We start from the raw sequence: 19,950 nt of genomic DNA on the forward strand, positions 1-19,950 counted from the left end.
AACATGGCTCAGAGGAGGCCCTGAGGGCCCTAGGGGGGACAGGAGGCTCCAGGATGCAGAGCCAGAGCCAGGCCAAGGGTCTGGGAGCCACTGTTCACCAAGCTCCTCCCTGACTCCTGTTCCAAGCGTTAGTGCCCGTGGTCCTCACTGCCTCCTGGGAGAGAGGAGGAAGTCCTCACCCATTTCACAAATGAGGGAACAGGCTCAAAGGACGGGGAGCTGCCCCAGGCCACACAGTCACACGGCCGTTTGATGATGAGGGCGCGCCGTGGTCCTCCCTTGGAACCCAAGGGAGCGGCTGCCTCCTTGGGGTCCCCTTTCCACTCGGACCAGTTCTCCTGGTGGCTTGGAACCCACTGGTGGCCTGCTCACAGAGTGTCCCTCTGCCCTGGGGCCCAGGCACAGCCCGAGGACCCCAGCGGGTCTGGAAGCCAGCAGGTGCAGCCCTGTATCAGCCGCTCACTTGCTCGCACCTCCCTGCTCCAAGCAAGGCCCATGCTTTGCTGTTTACTGTCTTCGGAGCCCCAGCCATCGGGGGTGCCAGTGGGCTCCCATCTGTGAGCGCAAGGAGGCACACAGAGGTCGTGATGGGCCAGATCACCCTGCATGCTCCATGATTCAGACCCAGCTGCCCCGGCTCCGAGCTCTAGGCAACTTCAGCTCTCCTACATTCTTCCTCGGGAAGCAGCAGTGGCCTCCTTATCTTTGCCAAGTGGCAAAACAAGTGGCACCAGACCATCTGTGGTGGCCGGGGTGATCCAGTGGGATTTCTCCTATTTTCGGCCTTACCCAGCCTCCCTCCCCACCCCAGAAGCCCAGAAGCCACGCTCAGAGGCCACCTCCCCGCTCCATCCCTTCCCTCCCTGGGTCCCACTTCAGGTCCTAGCCTCTCGATCCAGCCTCAGGCCTGAGCCGGTCTTGCTGACGAGCTGCTTGCGGGTTGTGGACTTGTCCAGCTGCCTACAGGCCCGCCCACAGCAGGGCTTCCTCACCTCTGGATGGACGCTGGACTTCCCGCCTCTGGCCCTCACATCCAGCCTCCGCCGTGTCCTTCCTCCGGGCCGGTGGGTCCCAAACCCCAGGCCGTCAGCATCACCTGCAGGCCTTGCCTCCCACGCCAGCATTGCTCATGCAGAAGCTCTGCTGAGGGGCCTGAGACGCTGCGTTTGTGATGCGTCCCCAGAGGATGCAGATGCAGCAGGTCAGGTCCGCACTGTGAAACCACTGCTCTGAGCCTCGATTTTATCCTCTGTACGGTGGGAGTACGTGAGATTAAATGAGATGGGGCATGCTTAGGGTTGTCATCCCCCAGGAGGGTCTTCTGTTTCCCAAGGTCAAGGTCGAGCAGGGGGCCTGGAGGGCTCCCCTGGGCCCTTCTTCCCAAAGTGGTCGTGTCTATCCCCACGGGAGAGGGTGCTTTACTTGGGGCCCAGGATTTCATGAGCCCCCCCCCCCCCCCCCCCCCCCCCCGCCCAGCCTCAGCACTCCGGCTCATGAGGCCTGTCTGCCCACTGGCCAGTGCAGCCCAGCTGGGACTCCCCTCCAGCAGCCCGGGGCGCCCAGGGAGCCCTGTGGGCTGCTCTCTGATTACCTCTCAGCAGAGACAGAGCTTTCCACGAGCTGAGGAGCTTTTGCAAAACCAGAGCCTTTGTGGTTGGAGAAATGTATTCAGCCAACGAAGCCCCTTTTCAGCGATACAAATTAGATACAGCAATCCCTTTTATGAAGATACTAATTAAGCCCGAGACAGCGGGCTCCAGGTTTTTTTCCATTGTTATATTTGCTTAGGCTTTCGCTCCTATTTATCACCATCCACACGACTGGTAAATACTGTCCTGGGTTTGCAGCAGCCTCTGTGGCTGAATAGAGGCCTCCCGCCTTGAGCCAGGGGAGGCAGGGCCCAAAGCCAGGGCAGCTCTGTGACCGTGAGATGGGGGTGGCCAGGGCAGGCCCTTGGGGACCTCTGGGGCTAGGGCACTGGTTTAGCAGAAACCGTGGTACAGACGAGATGTTGCTTCCTTCGAGAGGGGGACCGGGTGTCTGCACCTGTGGTGCCCTCCAGCCGGGCCTCTTGGGCTTGTTGGCAGGTTGTCACCAGTCCACACGGTAGCAGAGGTCATCAACTGGTGACAGGGGCGCCTGGGTGGCTCAGAGGTTGAGTGTCTGCCTTTGGCTCAGGGCATGATCCCAGAGTCCCAGGATCGAGTCCCGCATCGGGCTCCCTGCAAGGAGTCTGCTTCTCCTTCCTCTGCCTGTGTCTCTGCCTCTCTCTCTGTGTCTCTCATGAATAAATAAATAAAATAATAATAATAATAATAATAATAATAATAATAATAATAATAATAAAGCTGGTGACAGGAATGGAGAGGGCTGGACTTCAGACCCCGGCCGGCTTGAGTTGGAGTCCCCCTACCACCTCTTACGAGCTCAGACAGCTCACGGAGCCTCAGTTTTTCCATCTGTAGAGTGGGATCCCAGACCCGGCTGCTAGGATGGCTACGTGGGCTAAATGAGAGGTAGTGTATGAAGGGCAAGGCAGGCGCTCAGTTAACACTGTCCTGGTTGAGTGCCTGCTGTGTGCAGAGCCGCTGGAGGGGATCCCCACGAGGCTTAAGATGCATCTGGGGGACACAGTGCCAGCCGGGCTGGCATGGAGGGAGGTCTGGGTGGTGACAGCTTCCCGGTCTGGACCACTGAGCCCTCCTGGGGAGGGAGGAGGCGCGCAGCCCCCCCAGGCTCATGGACTCCCAGGGCAGTGGGGCTTGGGGACCCCTCTCCCCACGCTGACCCTGGGGACTCTGTTTTCCAGTCTTGTCCGCGCACTTCCGAGTCTGTGAGCCCTACACGGACCACAAAGGCCGCTATCACTTTGGCTTCCACTGCCCCCGGCTCTCGGACAACAAAACCTTCATTCTCTGCTGTCACCATAACAACACGGTTTTCAAATACTGCTGCAACGAGACCGAGTTTCAGGCGGTGATGCAGGCAAACCTCACGGCCGGCTCCGAGGGCTACACGCACAAGTGAGTACCGCGCTGGGCCCCCCAACAACTCCCCAGCCCCTTGGACAACCAGAGCAGGCCGGGTGGGCCTGGGAGGATTCTGGGGAAGTCTTCAGGTAACAGGTTTTCGGGCCTGTCTGTCCCATGACATTTGCCTTCTCTTCTGAGCAATGGGCACCTGTGAGCCCCCCTCCCGGGGCCGCTGCAGATGTTAGGTGAAGTCAAGGGCGTGGAATGGAAGGTGCGTGGGCCTGGAATCCACGTTCCTTCCTTCGCGTTGATTGGTACCGCAGATATGGTGTGCCGGTTCCGACCCACAGATTAATCCTACACAGCCCCTTTCTTTAAGGGGATTAGAACGCAGGAGACCAAGGCCCTGATGGAAGAGACCAAGAGTGTAAAGAGAAGTGTACCCTGCAGAAAAGCAGTGGGGAATATGCTGAGTAAAGGCGTGCGGGATTGAAACTACATGCATTTCTCTTACCATGAGTGAAAGAAACTAAGCATCTTTCCGTGGGTTTGAGAGCCACTTGTATTTCTTTTTCTGTGAGTGAGCTGTTTATATCCTTTGCCATTTTCCCATTGAAGTTTTGGCTTTTTTTTTCTTATTTATTTATAGGGACTCTTTATATGTGAAGGAAATACGATGAGCTGCAAATATTTTGTGTGTCTTTAAATTTGTGTTGCTTTTATCTCATACTCAACTTTTAGTTGTTATGTCAAATCGGGTCCATTTCTTTTCTTTTATGTCTTCTGGGTTTTGTAGCAGACGGGGAAAGGCTTTCCCTGCTCGGAGATCGTTAAAAATCCTCTTACATTTTCTTTCACTTTTTTTGTGTGTTTTAGTTTTTTGCCTTCAAATCTTTGACCTGTTAGGAATTTATTTGGATGTAATATTTGCGTTAGGAATCTAGCTTTATTATTATTATTATTATTATTATTATTCCAAATGGGTAGCCAGTTGTCCCGAACCATTCACTGAATTGCCCATCACTCCTCCACTGATGTAAACCGCAAACTTTTATACTGTGATATACTAGATTTGAGTCTCTGGATGGATGTTGGTACGTCTTCATGGCTTTCATTGATCTATCCATATACTAGTATCTCACTGTGTTACCTACTGCGGCTTTTGATGTTTTAAAACCTTCTTAGTCTGTTCCCCCAGTTCTTTGGTTATATGAACTTGAGAAGCAGCTTGTTTCATCTTGTCCCCTCCAAGAATCCACTGGGTATTTTTTTTTTACTGACACTATGTTGAATTCATAGATTAATTCAAAGAGAATGGACTTTTCTTGATATTGAATCCAAGCACACAGTACAGACAATCCCTGACTTATGAAGATTCAACTTACGACTTTCCAACTTTTTTTGGGGGGGGGGCTGGGAAGGTAATGACTTTCCAGCTTTTTTTTTTTATGACTTTCCAACTTTACGATGGTAAGAAAGCGGTACGCATTCAGTAGAAACTGTACTTTGAACTTTGATCTTGTGCCAGGGTAGCAGCACACAGGACAACCCTTATTTGCATGCTGGGCAGTGGCAGCGAGCCAAAGCTCCCAGTCAGCAGGCAACCATGAGGCTCCACATCTAACTCACTTGCTAGTTTCTGTCCCTGTATAACCATTCTGGTTTTCGCTTTCAGTACCGTGGTCAGTAAATCACATGACATGGTCCACACTTGTCTACAAGCCTACACCAAGTAGGCTTTCTGGGGATGACTTTGCCTCACTGCAGGCTACGGTGAGCCGTCTGAGCACGTTCAAGGTCAGCTGGGCTAAGCTGTGATGTTTGGTGGGTTGGGTGTAGTAAATGCAGCATGTACTTAATGAAATTTTCAACTTACAACTGGCTTGTTGGGACATAGCCGCATCGTAAGTTGAGGAAGATCTGTTGGTCTTTCCAGTTGTTCAGATGTTCTTGCATAGTGTTTTGGAATGTATCTTCATGGATATTGTATGCATATCTTTTGCACTTGTTCCCACTTACTTCTTTGTACCCTGTTATTATAGATAGGGTCCTTTTTTTCCATTACATCTTCCAACTGACTCTCATTTAGATGACAAAACCTGAGCAGCCCGGGTGGCTCAGTGATTTAGCGCTGCCTTCGGCCCAGGGCCTGATCCTGGAGACCCAGGATCGAGTCCCATGTCGGGCTCCCTGCATGGAGCCTGCTTCTCCCTCTGCCTGTGTCTCTGCCTCTCTCTCTCTGTGTCTCTCATGAATAAATAAAATCTTTAAAAAAAATAATAGATGACAAAACCTAATAGTTTCTAAATATGAAGCTTATACTCAGCCATCTTACTGAACTTTCTTATCTTTGTTATGCTTTTTCAGTTGATTCCTTTAAGTTTCCCATTATGCTACTTGCAAGCAACGATGATTTTATCTGCCTTCCAATTTTTGTGCCTCACTTCTTTTTCTTGTCCAATCATGTTGGCAAGTACCTCTAAAGCCATCTTTGGAATTATCAAGCACTCATCTTCTTCCTGATATTGACTGGGCCACTTCAGATACGTTCCCAATAAGCCTGAGGCTGACTTCTTGGGTGGCTATATATTTTTTTCATGATGAGGAAAAGTTCATTTGGAAGGAGAGTTTTGTTAAGCGACTGTGGAAGGGAGTGGTGGCACCACTGTGGGGGGGCCTGAGCCCCAATCTGTCTGATGTTGGGGCTTAAATGCTTTGCTACTGTGCCGTGCTCACTCAGGGGAAATCTCCTTTCCCTGTGGTCAGGCAGGAGATGCAGACTCCTTGACTATCATCCAAATCTCCCTCCTCCCACCGAGGCTGACTCCCCAGCCTTCCTTCCTCAAATGCATGGGTGCTTCCCCTGAATATCTTGCCATCTGCTCAGGCCTTAGAATAATTCTGTGTGTGAAGTCGTTCAGCAAGTCCTGTCCATCACAAGGGCTGGAACCAGGCCTGGAATCTGACCCAAGCCTTTTATACGACCAAAGACTGACTCTCCAAGGGTGGAGAGAGGTGCCAGCAGTGGGGTTAAGACCCTGGAGTGCAGTCCTTGCCGGCCGAAAGCCAGACGGAAGACAGAGGCTTGGCAAAGCAAGCAGACTTCTCCGAGGCTCTGGCGACTGGTGTCTGGGATCCTTGTTTTGAAGCCCACAGGTTTCTATAATCTGCACATTTCCACAGGATCTCACACAGAATACTCCATCCTCTCAGCACCGTGGGGCCTGGTTGCTGCGAGGAAAAGTTCGGCCATACGATAAAGCCATTCCCCCTGGGGAGGAATGGAAATATTGAAGAAGTTTAGCTTAGCTCGAATTCTTTAATCTCAGAAAGCATTCACAGAGTGCGCGGCATGGGGCTGGCTCTGCGTTCAGCTCTGTCCTTGCCATATCACGGAAGGCACCCGTGGGCTCCATCCTGAGCCCACATCACACACGGGGAAGGCGAGGCATGGGGAGGCTGTGTGATGATGGAGCTAAGCGCCAAGCCGGGTCTGGAGGCTGCTTAAATGAATCTGGGGCCTCCACCAGCCCAGGCAGATCTGAGTGGGGAGGCCCTAGAGTGAGGATCCCCAGCACAGCACCACTGACACCTGGGGCTGGATCCTTCTTTGCGGGGGGAGGCTGCCCCGTGCCTTGGACGTTTAGCAGCCTCCCTCGCCACCACCCACGAGACATTGCTAGCAGCCCCTCCCCACCAGCTGGCTGTGACAACCAGCATGTCTCCTGATGTTGCCAACCGTAGGGTGCAGGATTGCCCTGGCGGAGAGCCACTGCTCTGGAGGGATTCCTCCTTGTTATTCTCTGTCGAGCTTCCCCCTGCCTCCCTTCCCACAGATGTGGATGGAGGCCCAGAGAGGGGCTGTGCTCCTCCCCCAGGCGGTAGCACGCCGGTTGTCCCTGTGCTTCCTGTAGGGAGGCCTGGTGCCGGATTTCCCTGCATCCAGAAGTTGTTACGAAGGTGGGAGCCACGTGGTCCAGAGGAATGAGCATTTCCAGGCAGGGTTCCCTGCAGCCTGAGTTTGAAGTGCCAGGGGAGCCAGGGGGAGCAGCCGCAGGGGCTGGGGACCTCCTACGGCCGCAGGGGTGGAGGGGAGTGGCAGGGGGCCCTGAGGGCTTTAGGCTGAGTCTGTACTCATGGCCGGTGCTGGGGACAAGGACAGAGGACACCACAGGAGCCATGATGAGGAGAGAGGCCAGCGTCACCCAGAGACGGGTGATTCAGAGCTCAGCTCAGAGGCCCTGGAGGCCGCTGCCCGAGCTCAGGGACTTGGGGAGCAGGCCTGAGCCCAGGGAGCCAGACTGGGACTTTGCATCCAGGCAGAGCCCACGGCAGAGAGGGGGCTCCCCGATGTGAAGGAGCTCCGGGTGGTGTCCACCTCTGGGACCGGCCTGCCCACCGGGGCCCTGAGCCCCCCGGATGGGGCCCTGACTCCGGCCTCGGGGCTCTGCTACCCCAGAGAGCCGGGACTTGTCTGGGGGGGGCAGGGTACGCAGCCGGTCTCTGCCAAGGGACCGGACGTTCCACTCTCCCAGACCCGTGACGTGGCCCCGGGCGGCACGGACCCTCCCTGGGCTTCTGGAACATGCCCGGGGTCCGTGAGCAGCCGTGGCGCCTGGCACCCGCCCACGTCACCCACCCCGCCCGTGAATCAGCGAGGAGGCAGGGCTGGTGACAGGGAAAAGGAGAGCGCTTCTGATGACTTATTTATTTGTGTTTTTCTGGAGGAACAGAATGGTTTGTTTTGGTTCTCGCCGCCTGGCGGAAAGGCAGGCAGAGCGAGGGAAGCAGCGCGGCCCACGGCCCCGCAAGGCGCCCCTTCCTGCCGAGCGGGCGCGGGCCCTGGGCCCTCAGGAGCGGCGCTGCGCCCCTTCCCTCGCCAGGCGCCGGGGACCCTGAGCCCCGACCAGCCGGGCCCGCGGGACGGCGGAGGCGCGGGGCGGTGAGTGGGCGCTCCCTGGCCAGGCAGGTGCTGCGAGAGGCGGACAGTGGGAGGGATCCCGGGGAGGCAGAAGGGGCCTCCGAGGCTCCAAGGGCGGCCTGCGTGCATTACCGTGCTTCCCTTGGCCGCACGTGAAGCCTCCGTCCCCCAGAGCTTTCCCTCCCCAGCGCCGGAGGACCTGAGAGCCCCCGAGCCCTGGGTCTCCTCCCGCGGGGCCCGTCCTGCCCGCCTCACAGCCCCGTCCAGATACTTCGAGTGCTAGATGCAGCCCCTGAGTGTGGTCCGAAGCTTCCGGATATTCTTGTCCATTCTTCAGCCCCGTCAGGCCCCATTAGGCACCAACCCCGAGTGCCCACCGGCAGCCTTCTAAAGACCAAAGACTTTCTAGAATCATGCTGTTTCATAATCAGAATGCTCTCTGCCAAGCCAGGGGGAGGGAAACAAATGAACAATTTTGAGCACTTATCGTAATGCGAGGGGCCTCCCAGCACCTTTGATCCACATAGAGGTGTTATCTAGGGAGAGGGTCCTCCCCTGGCCCCCTTACACCAGGGTGAAAAGGCGCCTGTAGTCGCACAGCACACACAGGGCCCAGCAGGGTGGGGGACAGGTGCATTAGTCACCTGGGTCAGTCACGCTCGGTGATGAGCAGCCCCGAAATCCCCATGCTTCCAGGCTCAAGGGCTTATTTTGGGCTCACGCTCTGTGTCCTTCTGGGATCACCTGCGGCTCTGTGCGTGCAGCGTTCTGTGGCCCAGGCCAATGGAGCGCACCCCATCTGGGGCAGGATGTCCCCGTGGCAGAGGGTAAAGAACACTGGTGGAAGCACGAGGCGGCTCTTAGACTTCTGCTCAGAAGCAGCCACAACTCGGCTGCTCACAGTCTGTTGGCCGAAGCACATCCTTTGGCCCAGCCTATTACCAGTAAGGCTGGTGAGAGGCATGAGGACGACGCAGGGAGGGACAGTGAGTGTTTGGGTAGCCGTGGACTCTGGTGGGGGGACTTCCGGCCCCAGCCGCCCGTCTGGCTGATGGACCTGCTCCTGTAACAGTAGGCATTCGGTTAATTTCTCCAGCAGGGGTTTTTGTTTATCACTTGGGAGACACCCAAAGAATGTGACTCAGTAAATATCCCCAAACCCACTGAAAATTTGCTATCTGTGGCTTTCGGCTGGCTTCACATCTTGCCCCATAAAACAGCCTCTGTTTTATCTCCTGCCCTTTACACAACATAGGCATGGACACCACAAAGCCCCCTGCATCTGGATGGAATTAATTTCCAGATCACATTTTAAAAATTGAATTAAAAAACTCAGAATGCTTCCAGCCAGCCAACCATGGGGGAGGTCAGGCTGAGAAAGGCAGGAGAGCTGCCTGGGGATGGCATCTGTGGCCTGGGCCCTCCAGCCAGCTGCCACTCCCGCGTGGGCTCCCTTGCAGGGAAGTGGGAGTCCACGCATGCGGCATCTCCCACAGGTGCACCCCTCGTTTCCTGAGTGGGGAGGGCAGAGGGAGCAAGTCACCACTCCCCCGTTCCCCCCTCAGCCCCCCAAAGGCCAGCTGGAGCAGCCAGCGGCGACAGGGACCTGCAGGCCCAGCAGGGCCCATGCACACATGCAAAGGCAGTGACACAGTGAGATGCAGGATGCTCGGGGGGCGGGGACTGGAGTCTGTCCCCAGGTCCTCAGGTCCCCAGGTCCTCAGGTCCCCAGATCCCCAGGTTCTCAGGTCCCCAGGTCCCCAGGTCCCCAAGTCCTCAGGTCCCCAGTCCTCAGGTTCCCAGGTCCTCGGGTCCCTGGGTCCTCGGGTCCCCGGGTCCTCGGGTCCCCAGGTCCCCAGGTCCTCAGGTCCTCAGGTCCTGGTACACGGGAGCCAGACAAGAGGACCACACCACGCAACTATAGGAAACCCCTCCCTGGACACGTGGCCAGGACCTTGGGGTTCTCCCAAGATTCAGCACACCCCGGGGATACATGGACCTGGGTCCGAATCCCAGTGCGGCCACTTCCCAGCTGGCTGGTGACTGTTGAGTTTTCTTTTAATGATTGGTGGAGAAAATTAAAGACAGCAGAGCCAGGCGGTAGGTTCGAGAGTGCTTTAATGGGGAGCACTCCCGGGTGAGGTTCCGTGACTCGTGACTCGGAGAGGCTCGAGTCAGGGAAGTCGCACCCAGGCAAACCTCAGGGGGGTTATAAAGAGTTTATGGTGGGAAGATGAGAGTAGGGCGGCGTTGGCGAGAAGATGCTGGCCGGGGGTCGGCCATTCTGAGGTCCCCAGTCTCGCCAGCCCAACAGCGACTTTGCCTGCCCGGCGCCCACCTCCTCGCCTGTGCATGGGGCAGACTGGCTCGTTTGCCACCTCCCGGTACCACTGCCGGGGTGATGGCCAGCAGGGCTATCAACTATTAGCGAACACGAACACGTAGAGGGAAGGTAACATGTAGTCGGGAAGCTAATTATATCAGGCCACCATCGTCGCCAGCTCACCTTACACCCCACGTGTGTCAGCAGTGGCCCCCTGACCCCAGCCTCAAGGGATCTCAGATGAGCCTCTTAATTCTTCCGAGCCTCAGTTTGCCATCTCTAGAATGGGGATGGTGGTGATAGCAGTAACGCCTCCTTCTGCGTTTGCTCAGCGTGCTGACCGGGCTCCCGTGCGGAGCGCGCACGCCTGCCACCGTCCTCGCTATGGTTCTGTCTCAGTCCTGCTGGCTCCAGGCCCAGCTGTGGCCCAGCCCCCGCCCCCAGCTCCCTCCGCTCCCTCTCTGCGGGGCAGCATCTGCACGCAGCTGCCCTGCCTCCCCCTTCCCACTCCCCTCCCTCAGCCCTGAGGCTGCTGCCATGGGAACCACCAGGGAAAGGCCTGATGCTTGCAGAGATGCCCATGCTGTGCGGGCTCTGGGGAGCCTGGAGAGAGGGTGCTGGGGACGTCAGGAGGGCCGCAGACCAGAGCCAGGCCGCGTCCTCTGTCCACCCCAGGCCTCCTGCCCTCGCGAGCCAGGCCGGGCTGCCAGCCTCTGCTGTCCTACAGAAATCACACCCAGATGTATCCAGGCGAAGAAGGCAGGCGGCTTGGGGCCTGGCTGTCAGTCATTCACACCTTAGTGTAAACAAGCCCCCAGGCTGCTGCAGGCCTCACAGGGGTGGTGGCTGGAGGTGGGGCCGCACAGGGGAAGGGGGCAGCCCAGATACACAGCTGCGTCCAGGCCCTCAAGCAGACACCAAGGCCTGAGCACTTACCAGGGCCAGCTCCACGCTGAGTGCCTGATACCGAGACCTCCCACTTGAGGGGCTGCAAGCACCAGAGCCAAGTTTTCAAGGGGGAGGATTTGGTTAAGTAACATGAGGGGTGGTGTTGCAGGCAAAGAGCACATGTGGGCAAAAGTGAGCAGCCCCTGGTCCAGGCCCAGGGGTCAGAGGGCAACAGCCCCTGCCTCACTGCTGAGGCCAAAGCTGGGCAGGGGGTAAACTGAGACCAGAAGAGGCCTCAGTCATGTCCTGCAGATCCAGAGACACATAGGGGTTCTCCAGGCCACACAGCACAGCTGGTCCAAGTCAGACCCTGGACCGGGTCTCCCGGCACCAGCCTGTGCTCTCCCACCTCAGGCAGGGTCTAGAGGGACCCCAAGGGGACCGGTCTGGGCAGGAGCTGGGGGTGGGGCCCCCCCCCATTGCGAGCAGGGGCTGCGAGGCTGGACACTGGCTCTGCCCGTGCAGTGTGTGGCCTGTGCCACCCGCCAGCACACACCCACCTGAGCAGATGCCGCAGCAGTGAGCACACGGAGGCGGTGTCTGGGTGATTCATAAATCAGCCCCTTTAGGTAGCTGTGGGCCCTGGTGAGCACCGTTGGGAGCACAGCAGCCCCGGCTGCACCGGCCAGCCCCAGAAACAGCCCCCCTGGCACCCAGGGGACACTCGGACCCCGGCCTGGGAGGCGGACAGATGGAGCCAGACAGCCTGGTCCCGGGGAGGGTGGGGAAGAGGGCGCAGCAACCCCCCCTGGGGGAAGGGGGGCATGAGGTGAGCTCTCGGCAGCACAGGTGGGTGTGAGGTGCCCCAGGGTGCCCAGGGCGGATGCTGGGGGCCAGGGGCCTACGGGCTCAGGAAGTTGGGTTGGTTTGTCCTCAGACAACAGACGTCCCATGTTTGTGGGGGATCGGAGGGGGTTAGGGAGGAGCTGTGGGGGGACCAGGGGTGGAAGAAGCAGGAAGGGATGCAGGAGACCTCCTAAGCCAGGAGCCAGGGGGCAGGCACAGGAGGCAGCTGGCCCCTCCCACGTCGGGAGGGACCCGAGGGTGACGGTCTCTCCAAAGCCTCTCCCAGAGAGGGGCCCCCCTGAGATCCTGGGGGAGATGCTCTGGGGCAGAAGGAGGGACGGGGGGGGGGGGTGGATTCCAAGGATCTGGGAGGAGGCTATCAGGCAGGTGGGGGAGAGAGGGCGGAGGGTGGGCGTGGGGAGGGGGGACCCAGACTCCCTGCTTCAGGGGGGCGGTGGGGGTGATGCAGCCCCTCCCCGCTGGTGCCCCCAGGTGGCCCCGAGGGTGAGCTCCGTCTTTGGGGGCTGCTTCCTCTCGCCCCTCAAACTCTGTCTCCCTTTTCCCCCAGCAACTACACCGCCCTGCTGGGAGTGTGGATCTACGGCTTCTTCGTGTTGATGCTGCTGGTCCTGGATCTTTTGTATTACTCGGCAATGAACTACGACATTTGCAAGGTTTACCTGGCGCGGTGGGGCATCCACGGACGATGGATGAAACAGGACCCCCGGCGGTGGGGCAACCCTGCCCGGCCCCCCCGGCCAGGGCAGCCCACCCCGCAGCCCCAGCCCCCGCCAGGCCTGCTGCCACAGGCGCCCCCGGCCGTGCACACACTGCAGGGAGACGCCCACAGCCCGCCGCTCATGACCTTCCAGAGCTCGTCCGCCTGGTGAGTGGTTGCCGTCGGGGCCCGGCGCCGCGGTGGATCACTGGGCTTTGCCAAGCTGGGAAAACAGCGGGTCTGGCTCCCCGATGACCCGATCGTGCGCGTATCTTATTGGCCAAGCGGGACTTGAGGTTGCCCGTGGGCCCGAGTCAACAACGCGAGGTGGAAACGGAGCTGGGGAGCCAGGCGTGCGGGTTTACGCCCGAGAGCCTGATGTGGGGGTGATGGCCCCCGAGCGGTGGATGGAGCTGTGAGTTTCCCGGCTGCCGAGGCAAAGGGGGCAATTGGATGGCTTTCCCAAGTGTTCAGGGTCAAACGGGGCAAATGGGTGTTTGGGGTCGGGGGCTAAGCTTTCTCAGCGTGAAGTTAGGAAGTAAGCCTGTTCCTGGGTTGGTTCCTTGTGTTCCCATGCCCTGAGGCAGGCTGCTTAGCGATGGCTCAGGGGACAGGAAGGGAGGCGGCCAGGGAGGTGGGGTGTCAGGGGGTCAGCCTAGAAGCGTGGCTGCGTGGCTCTCACTTCCGCCCAGTCCCAGGCACCTGGGGGGTGGGGGATGACCAGCCTCGTCCCCGAAGAGTTGGAGGGAGGGAGGAGGGCTGTACATTTTGGAGCAGGAGCCCCCTGGGAGGGAGGCCGGCACAAAGGACAGCAAGGAGCCAGGCAGAGGGCAGATACCACCACCCCCACCACCCCCACCACCCCCCACCCCGGCAAGAGGTCGGAAACCGAGCTGCAGCCACAGGCATGTGGGACGTGGGGCGCGTCACCCCGGGGCACCCCAACACTGAGCCCAGGCTGCACGATCCGTCGCAGAGCCCGCCTGCCCGCAGACGCACGCGTTTTCAGCACAGCGATCACTGTTGAGTCCATGAGCTTTGCGGGAACCCCGACCTGGGTTCGAGTTCCAGCTCTGCCGTTTACCAGCTCTGTGTGCAAATAACCTCAGCCCTCGGGACCTTCCAGTCCTCGGGGAGTAGTGGAGAGAGTGAGCCTGGTCCCCCACCAGGGTCCCCCAAGGGTTAAATTAAACCCCTGGCACCTAGTAGGTGCGCGGTTAACCGTCGGTGCTTCCTTGCTGGGGGAGGCAACCAGGCTCGATGAGGATGAGGATCACGGACCGAATAGCCAGCAGGTAGCGACCTTTTCAATAATAAATGACTTAAATAATGAATAAGATGCACTTAAATCAGCTTATTGATCGAGTAATTGCCCCATCTGTCACGCAGAAGACAAAAACACAGCCCTGTTCAGCTCAGCTTGACAAATGCCGACTGAGCCGGTCCCCTGGGTCCTCCCCCCACCCCCACCCCCCGGGCAAGGCAATGGGTGGAAAACCTTGAGGAGCAGAGAGGAGGGCATGAACCCGCACAGAGCTACGCGTGAAACCGGCCTGACCCGGCGGCAGCGGGGTTTTCTGTGGCAGGGGACACACCTGGGGTGTTTGTCAGCATGAGGTCTTGGGTCTCCTCCCCGCAGAGCCCAGTGGTCAGCAACCCCTGGGGGTCGTGCCTGAGGTACCAGAGTTAGAACCGCTGGAAAGCATCGTTACAAGCAGCCAGGTGTTTGGAGAGCAGGGATCCTTTCATTTGAGCGATGGCTCTTTCCCCACCCCCTTACCCCTGACCCCCCCCCCATTTGGAATGCCTTGAGCCCCCCTGAGCCTGCCAAGCTTGTTGGGATTGTGCATCAGGTCTCAACAGGGGACCGAGCCCTGTGGCCTAAGTGGGAGACGTTTAATTTAGGTGCTCGGGGCTCCTCGTGTCCCCCTGGTTCCCACCCTGTGGACCCAGGATGGCACCCCTGTAAGCGCGTGAGCGCCCATAAAACAGGTCATCAGAAGCCCGCGAGGATGGGATGTGGGATAAAGGATTCACCTGGCGACTCCCAGCTCCTGCTCTGCCCTCGACAACCTGGGGTGACCCTGGGCGAGGGGTTCCCTGCTTGGGCTTCCCCTCTACCCGAGGCGGGGAGAGGGGCGGGCGCGGCGAGCCCTGGTTAGCTGCTGGCCTCCTGGTGGCTGCCTGTGGTGGCAGCAGCATCTGTTGAGCACTTGCTGTGTCCCTGGCACTGTGTTGGCTCCAACCCCACGGGCTTGGTGCCAGGGTTGGGGGGGTGTGGGGAAGAGGGTGAGTGGTTTCCCCAGAGTCACGGGGCGATGACGCAGCAGGGCTCTGGCTGCCACCCCTGTGCTGGCGGAGACCCCCTACCTCCCACCGTGTGCTGGGCACTGAGGACGGGACACGTGAGACCCCACACATGGGTGAACCAGCTCGGAAGGTCGGAGGATGGGACACATCCTGGGGGCGGAGCCAGTGCATGGGGGAGGGCACAGCCAGGGGGTCTGAGCAGGTGTCCCGGGCAGAGAGCCCGGGCTGCGACCCACTGTGGTGTGGCCCCCAGGGTGTCACCGGGTGTCACGGGTGTGTGGCTGGGGCAGGGCTGGGCTCTTCTCACTCACAGCTTCTACCAGAACAAGAGCTGGAGTCTGTGCCGCTTCATTTCCAAACTGTCACCCTGGGTCCTCCAAACAGCCGCCTGAGCTGCGTCCCTGGCCTGGCAGAGATGCGTCCCCCTGGGGCACAGATCCCACCAGTGGCTCCCCTGCTCCTCACCTCCAGGGCCCGGGGACCTCAGGCTCCTGCACCCCACTCCAGCCATCCCCCCACCACTCAGCTCTGCAGCAGAGCGACCTCCTTCCTGCCCAGAGGCCCTGCTCTTCCCCTCCTCACCCACCACCTGGGAACCCCGGTCACCTTGCCCCTTGGGTCACAACTTCCTGGTTGGCAGGCCCCCTGGCCCATCCTGCTCCTGCCCCTGCCCCCCGCCACGGCCGAGGCCATTGACTGCCCTGCCTGCCGTTCTGACCGTAACCCGGCTGGACAGCCCAGCCCCGCATGACGCAGCCGCGACCTGGTGTCACAGCCGTGGAGCCACCACGGGGCGCTGAACAGTCACCACGAGTGCGTCTCGGGGGCACAAGGCTGCTCAGCCCCCAGGCCCCTTCCAGAAGCCCCCGCAGACGGCTGGCTCGCTCTCTCTCTCTGTCCCCCACTCCAGGACTCCTTCCTTCGGCGGCCCCTCCCTCCTTGTCCGTCCCTGCACCATGCACTGATCACAGGACCTCCGGCGCCTGGACGCTTCTCCCTCCGTGGCCCCCGGTTTCTCCTCACAGGGGCCGGGGCACCCGCACACCAGACCCTTCCCCGTGTGGGGGGCGGGAGGAGGGGTGCGAACTCACACGCATCACCTGGGTTCCTGCATCTCCATTAGGTTCATGGCACCCTGGGGTTCCATGTGCTTATTCGGAGTTTTTATTTGGGGGAGGAGGGAGGCGTTCGGGGTCCAGGGATGCAGGAAGGGACAGAAACGGGGGATGGGAGAGGGAAGCGGTCGCCGCCGTGTTCCTGTCGCAGGCTCTGTGCGGGGCTTGGCACCGACGCCACCAGGGCCGTCACTCTTACCAAGTGGGTGGTGTCGGTATTAGCAGCCCCGCTAGGGAGGCTGGGAGCAGCAGGTCTGCCTGGGGCTGCGGTTGAGCCCCGGGTTCACGAGCCACTGGCACCAGTGGTAGGCTCTGCGACCTCAACTGTCCACACCTCAGTTTCCCCATGAAGACACCAGAGGTCACAACCATCTTGAGAATTCAAGGGGGGGATCCTCAGGGAGGATGTCATCAGCCCGAGTGGCCTCTCAGGCGGGCAGGTCAAGGGGGTCAGGGTCCTGCCTGCTCACCCAGCGCCCCACATGGCTGGCCTCGGCCACTGTCCTCTCCTGTCTGCCCTGCGCGCCAAGGATGTTGTGCCCCATTTTTGGATGTGGAACCTGGGAGCTCGGGGGAGGTCAATGGGTCACCCCGGGTAACCCAGCAAAGGGGAGACTGAGGCAGGGCCCCACCCCAGGGCTGAGTGTCACCCCACAGCCAGTGGGCCTCTGCTGGGGACTCGGCCACGGTGGCGGGGGGCTGAGGCTCTGGTCAGGACCCCAGGCCGGAGGGTAGGAGGGAAGCAGCCCCCAGGAGAGGCAGCCCCGGGGGCTCCACGGAGGAGGCCCATGTCTGCCCAGCCCGGCTCTGCTCTGTGGCCCCAGACACCCACTCTGTCCAGCCCCTGCCCCAGACCCTGCCCCAGACCCTGCCCCAGACCCTGCCCCTGCTCCTGTCCCTGCCCCCATCTCTGCCCCTGCCCCTGCCCCCACCCCACCCCAGCAATGCCAGGTTCTGGCCACCAGCCCGAGGCCTGGTTGCCTCTGCAGCAGGATGGCCAGGCTCTCCCCATCCATGTGGTGGGCCAGCCTGCGGGGTGCTGCCTTCAGCTCCCCCTCCCCTGACTCCCGTCGTCCTCCCCAAAGTGGGGACAAGGCGCCCTTGTGGTTCTCTGCGCACCTGCCTGCTGTTCTTGTCTCTCAAACATGGGGGGGTGCACTTCGGGTCACGCTGCCCTCCTCCAGCTCCTGGAGCAGCAGGACCTGAAATTTGGGCTGCAGCTCAGCTCCCCTCCCTCTCCCTCCCTCCCTTCTCTCTCCTCCTCCCCTCCCTCTCTTCCCCCTCCCCTCCCCTTTCCCCCCTCTCCCCTTCCCTCCTCCCCTCCCTCCCCCTCCCTCACTTCTCTCTCCTCTTCCACTCTTTCCCTCTTCTCCCCTCCTCCTCCTCCGCTCCCTCTCCCTGTCCACCCCCTCCCCTCCCCTCCCCTTTCCCTCTTCTCCTCCCTCCCTCACTCCCTCACTTCCTACTCAGACTGAGCATTCAGCCAACACTCTGAGGCTCCAGCACCACCCCCCGCGCCCCCCCCCCCCCCCCCCCCCCCCCCCCCCCCCGTCTGTCCTTGGCCCCGCCCCGCCCACCATCACTGACACTGGGCCACACCCTCCCTCAGCCAGAACCCGAGCCCAGGCCAGTGCAGGGACCTCAGTGTTGGGTTCAGGGTGCACAGTGGGTGCACAGCTTCTCCTCCACTGAGCTGGAACGCCCCTCTGTCCCCTCACACTGGGACTCAGGACTCCTGCCCGCCCCAGGGGCCCTCATGGCCAAAAGGGGAACAGAGGGCACCCCCTGGGGCCCTGGGGCCTCCATGCCCTGGCCTTCACTCCTGCCTGCGCTGCCAGGAGACCCTCCAAGGTGCAGCGCTGTCATCCTTGCTGTCTCGTCCTGAGGACCAAGTGCCCACCTGAAACCCCAGGCTCCCTCCCACTCCCACCCCCCTCCTGCAGGGCCTCAGCCCCTGGCCTGGCCCCCAAAGCCTTCCCCACCCCACTGCTCTCTCTGAAGCCTCCCTGTGAACAGCACTGGGAGCCGTGGCTGCGTGCACAGTGTAGACGCTGCCCTCCAGAGTTGTCTCCACTGGCTGCCCCCTGACTCCTGCAGTGGGAACTGAGCACAGTGGGGTTATCATCCCCTTTTACAGATGAGCCAACACAGGCCCAGAGACGGCAAGCGATTTGCCCAAGGCCACACAGTAAATCCCTGGGCTTGAGCCAGACCTTCCTTGTCCCAGGTCTCCCAGGACCAAGGAGGACCCTGAGCCAACTGCCACAGGCCACTACCTGCCTCCGAGCCTCTTCTTTTTTTTTTTTTTTTTTTAAGATTTTATTTATTCATGAGAATACACAGAGAGGAGAGAGAGAAGCAGAGACACAGACAGAGGGAGAAGTCCGAGCCTCTTCCTGCCTTGTCCCCAGCCTCCCTCCTTCCCCTGCAGGCCTGGCGCCCCCTCTGGCCCTTGCCGAGTCACACCTCTCTGGGGAACACTCCTATTCATCCTTCAAAACCTTCCTGAGGTCACCAGCCCTGCTCGGGCCTGAGGGATGAGGCAGTGACAGGAGAGGAGGCCGCCCGGGCCCCGTGGCCTCTCCGTCTTTCAGAACTCAGGGCAAACTTCCTGACTTGGCCTGGGAAGAGTGTTGTTTGCGTATCTCAAACTTGAATGGCCGTTCAGTCCCCTGGGTTTTGTTAGAGTTGCCAGTTCTGGTGTGACTGGTCCGGGTTGGGCCTGGGAGGTACCGATGCTGCCGGCCTGGGGGCCGCCCCTCGAGTGGCAGGGCCAGAGCTGGGAGCGACTTTGCAGGGTGGTCTCTGAGACTCCTGGGCCCGGATTGACAGAAGGAGGACAGAGAGTCTGGGGTGGGGGGTCTGGCCCCTTAGACAGGAGAGGAACAGCTCCCCGAAGTCCGCCCGGCCTGCCAGCAAAGCCCCAGCCAGAGCGGGGCTTGGGTGGGCACAGAAGGATCTCAGATCACTCAAGATCCTGTAGAACCAAATTGCATCAGGCTCTGACGGGTCCTGGAGGTTCCTTTAGTGGCAGCAGGGGTGCCCTGCGCCCAAGGGGCTCCCAGGGCAGGACAGAGGACAGCCACAGTTACACAAAGTGCCTGGAGAAGCTGGACAAGGCCTCCGCGAACTGCATGGTGGGGAGGAGTCAGGGCAGGCTTCCTGGAGGAGGCAGAGGCAAGGTGGAGCCAGACCTGGGGAGCTAAGGGGAGGTCACTGGGTTGGAACAAAATGGAAAAGCCGCTTCAGACAGGAAGCAGCACCAGTAAAGACCACAGGGACCCTGGACATTGCAAGAGGCTTGCAGATGTCATGTGGCCCGAGGCAGAACTGGACTGTGGGCCGATGCGTGGGGCGCCTCTCAGCCCCAAGGCCCCTGTTGCCAGCAAAGCCCCCACAGCAGCCTGTCCCACCTCCTTCCTCCCTAACCCCAAACCCGAACCCTTTGGCTCTCGATAGAACTCTTCAGAGGCCTCGCCATGGGTGCCCGGAGTTCACCCAACCCCACACCCTTCCTCCCCAAAAAGCTCGGGATCCCGGCCCCGCGGCCAGATTCTTGGAATGTGGTTTCCGTGGGAGGCCACGGGCCAACGGCAAGGAATTCCAGAAAGCCAGGAGGCAGACAGGGAGACGGTTGGCATGACATCAAATACCAAGGAGGCGTCAGTGATTGGAACTCAGGAGGCAGGGAGTGTCTGTGTGCGGGTGGAGTTTCAGGCCCCGTGGCTCTCAGCCGGCCTGGAAGGCCCCCAGCCTGTCCCCCAGGATCCCAAGCCTGTCCCCCAGGATCCCCCGCTCCTCCCACCCCGGCCCCGTCCGCAGGGAAGGCACATCCTCTTGCCCCCCGACCAGCGGGC

General features: G+C 60.2%; 1 protein-coding gene across 3 annotated transcripts in view; it reads left to right on the top strand.

Annotated features, from left to right (window-relative positions):
* SHISAL1 (shisa like 1) overlaps window positions 1-19,950 on the top strand; it is a 74,601-nt gene that overhangs the window by 26,640 nt on the left and 28,011 nt on the right. For all 3 annotated transcript variants that reach the window (XR_012039101.1, XM_072843592.1, XM_072843591.1), the window contains 2 exons: window positions 2,810-3,023; window positions 12,519-12,836. Coding sequence is in view for 2 of the 3 variants with exons in the window: in XM_072843592.1 (XP_072699693.1) it covers window positions 2,810-3,023; window positions 12,519-12,836 (532 nt within the window). In the remaining variant the exon portion in view is untranslated. The remainder of the gene's footprint in view (window positions 1-2,809; window positions 3,024-12,518; window positions 12,837-19,950) is intronic.

This window comes from Canis lupus, chromosome 11, assembly GCF_048164855.1.
Source record: "Canis lupus baileyi chromosome 11, mCanLup2.hap1, whole genome shotgun sequence".
In the NCBI taxonomy this organism is placed as follows: Eukaryota; Metazoa; Chordata; class Mammalia; order Carnivora; family Canidae; genus Canis; species Canis lupus.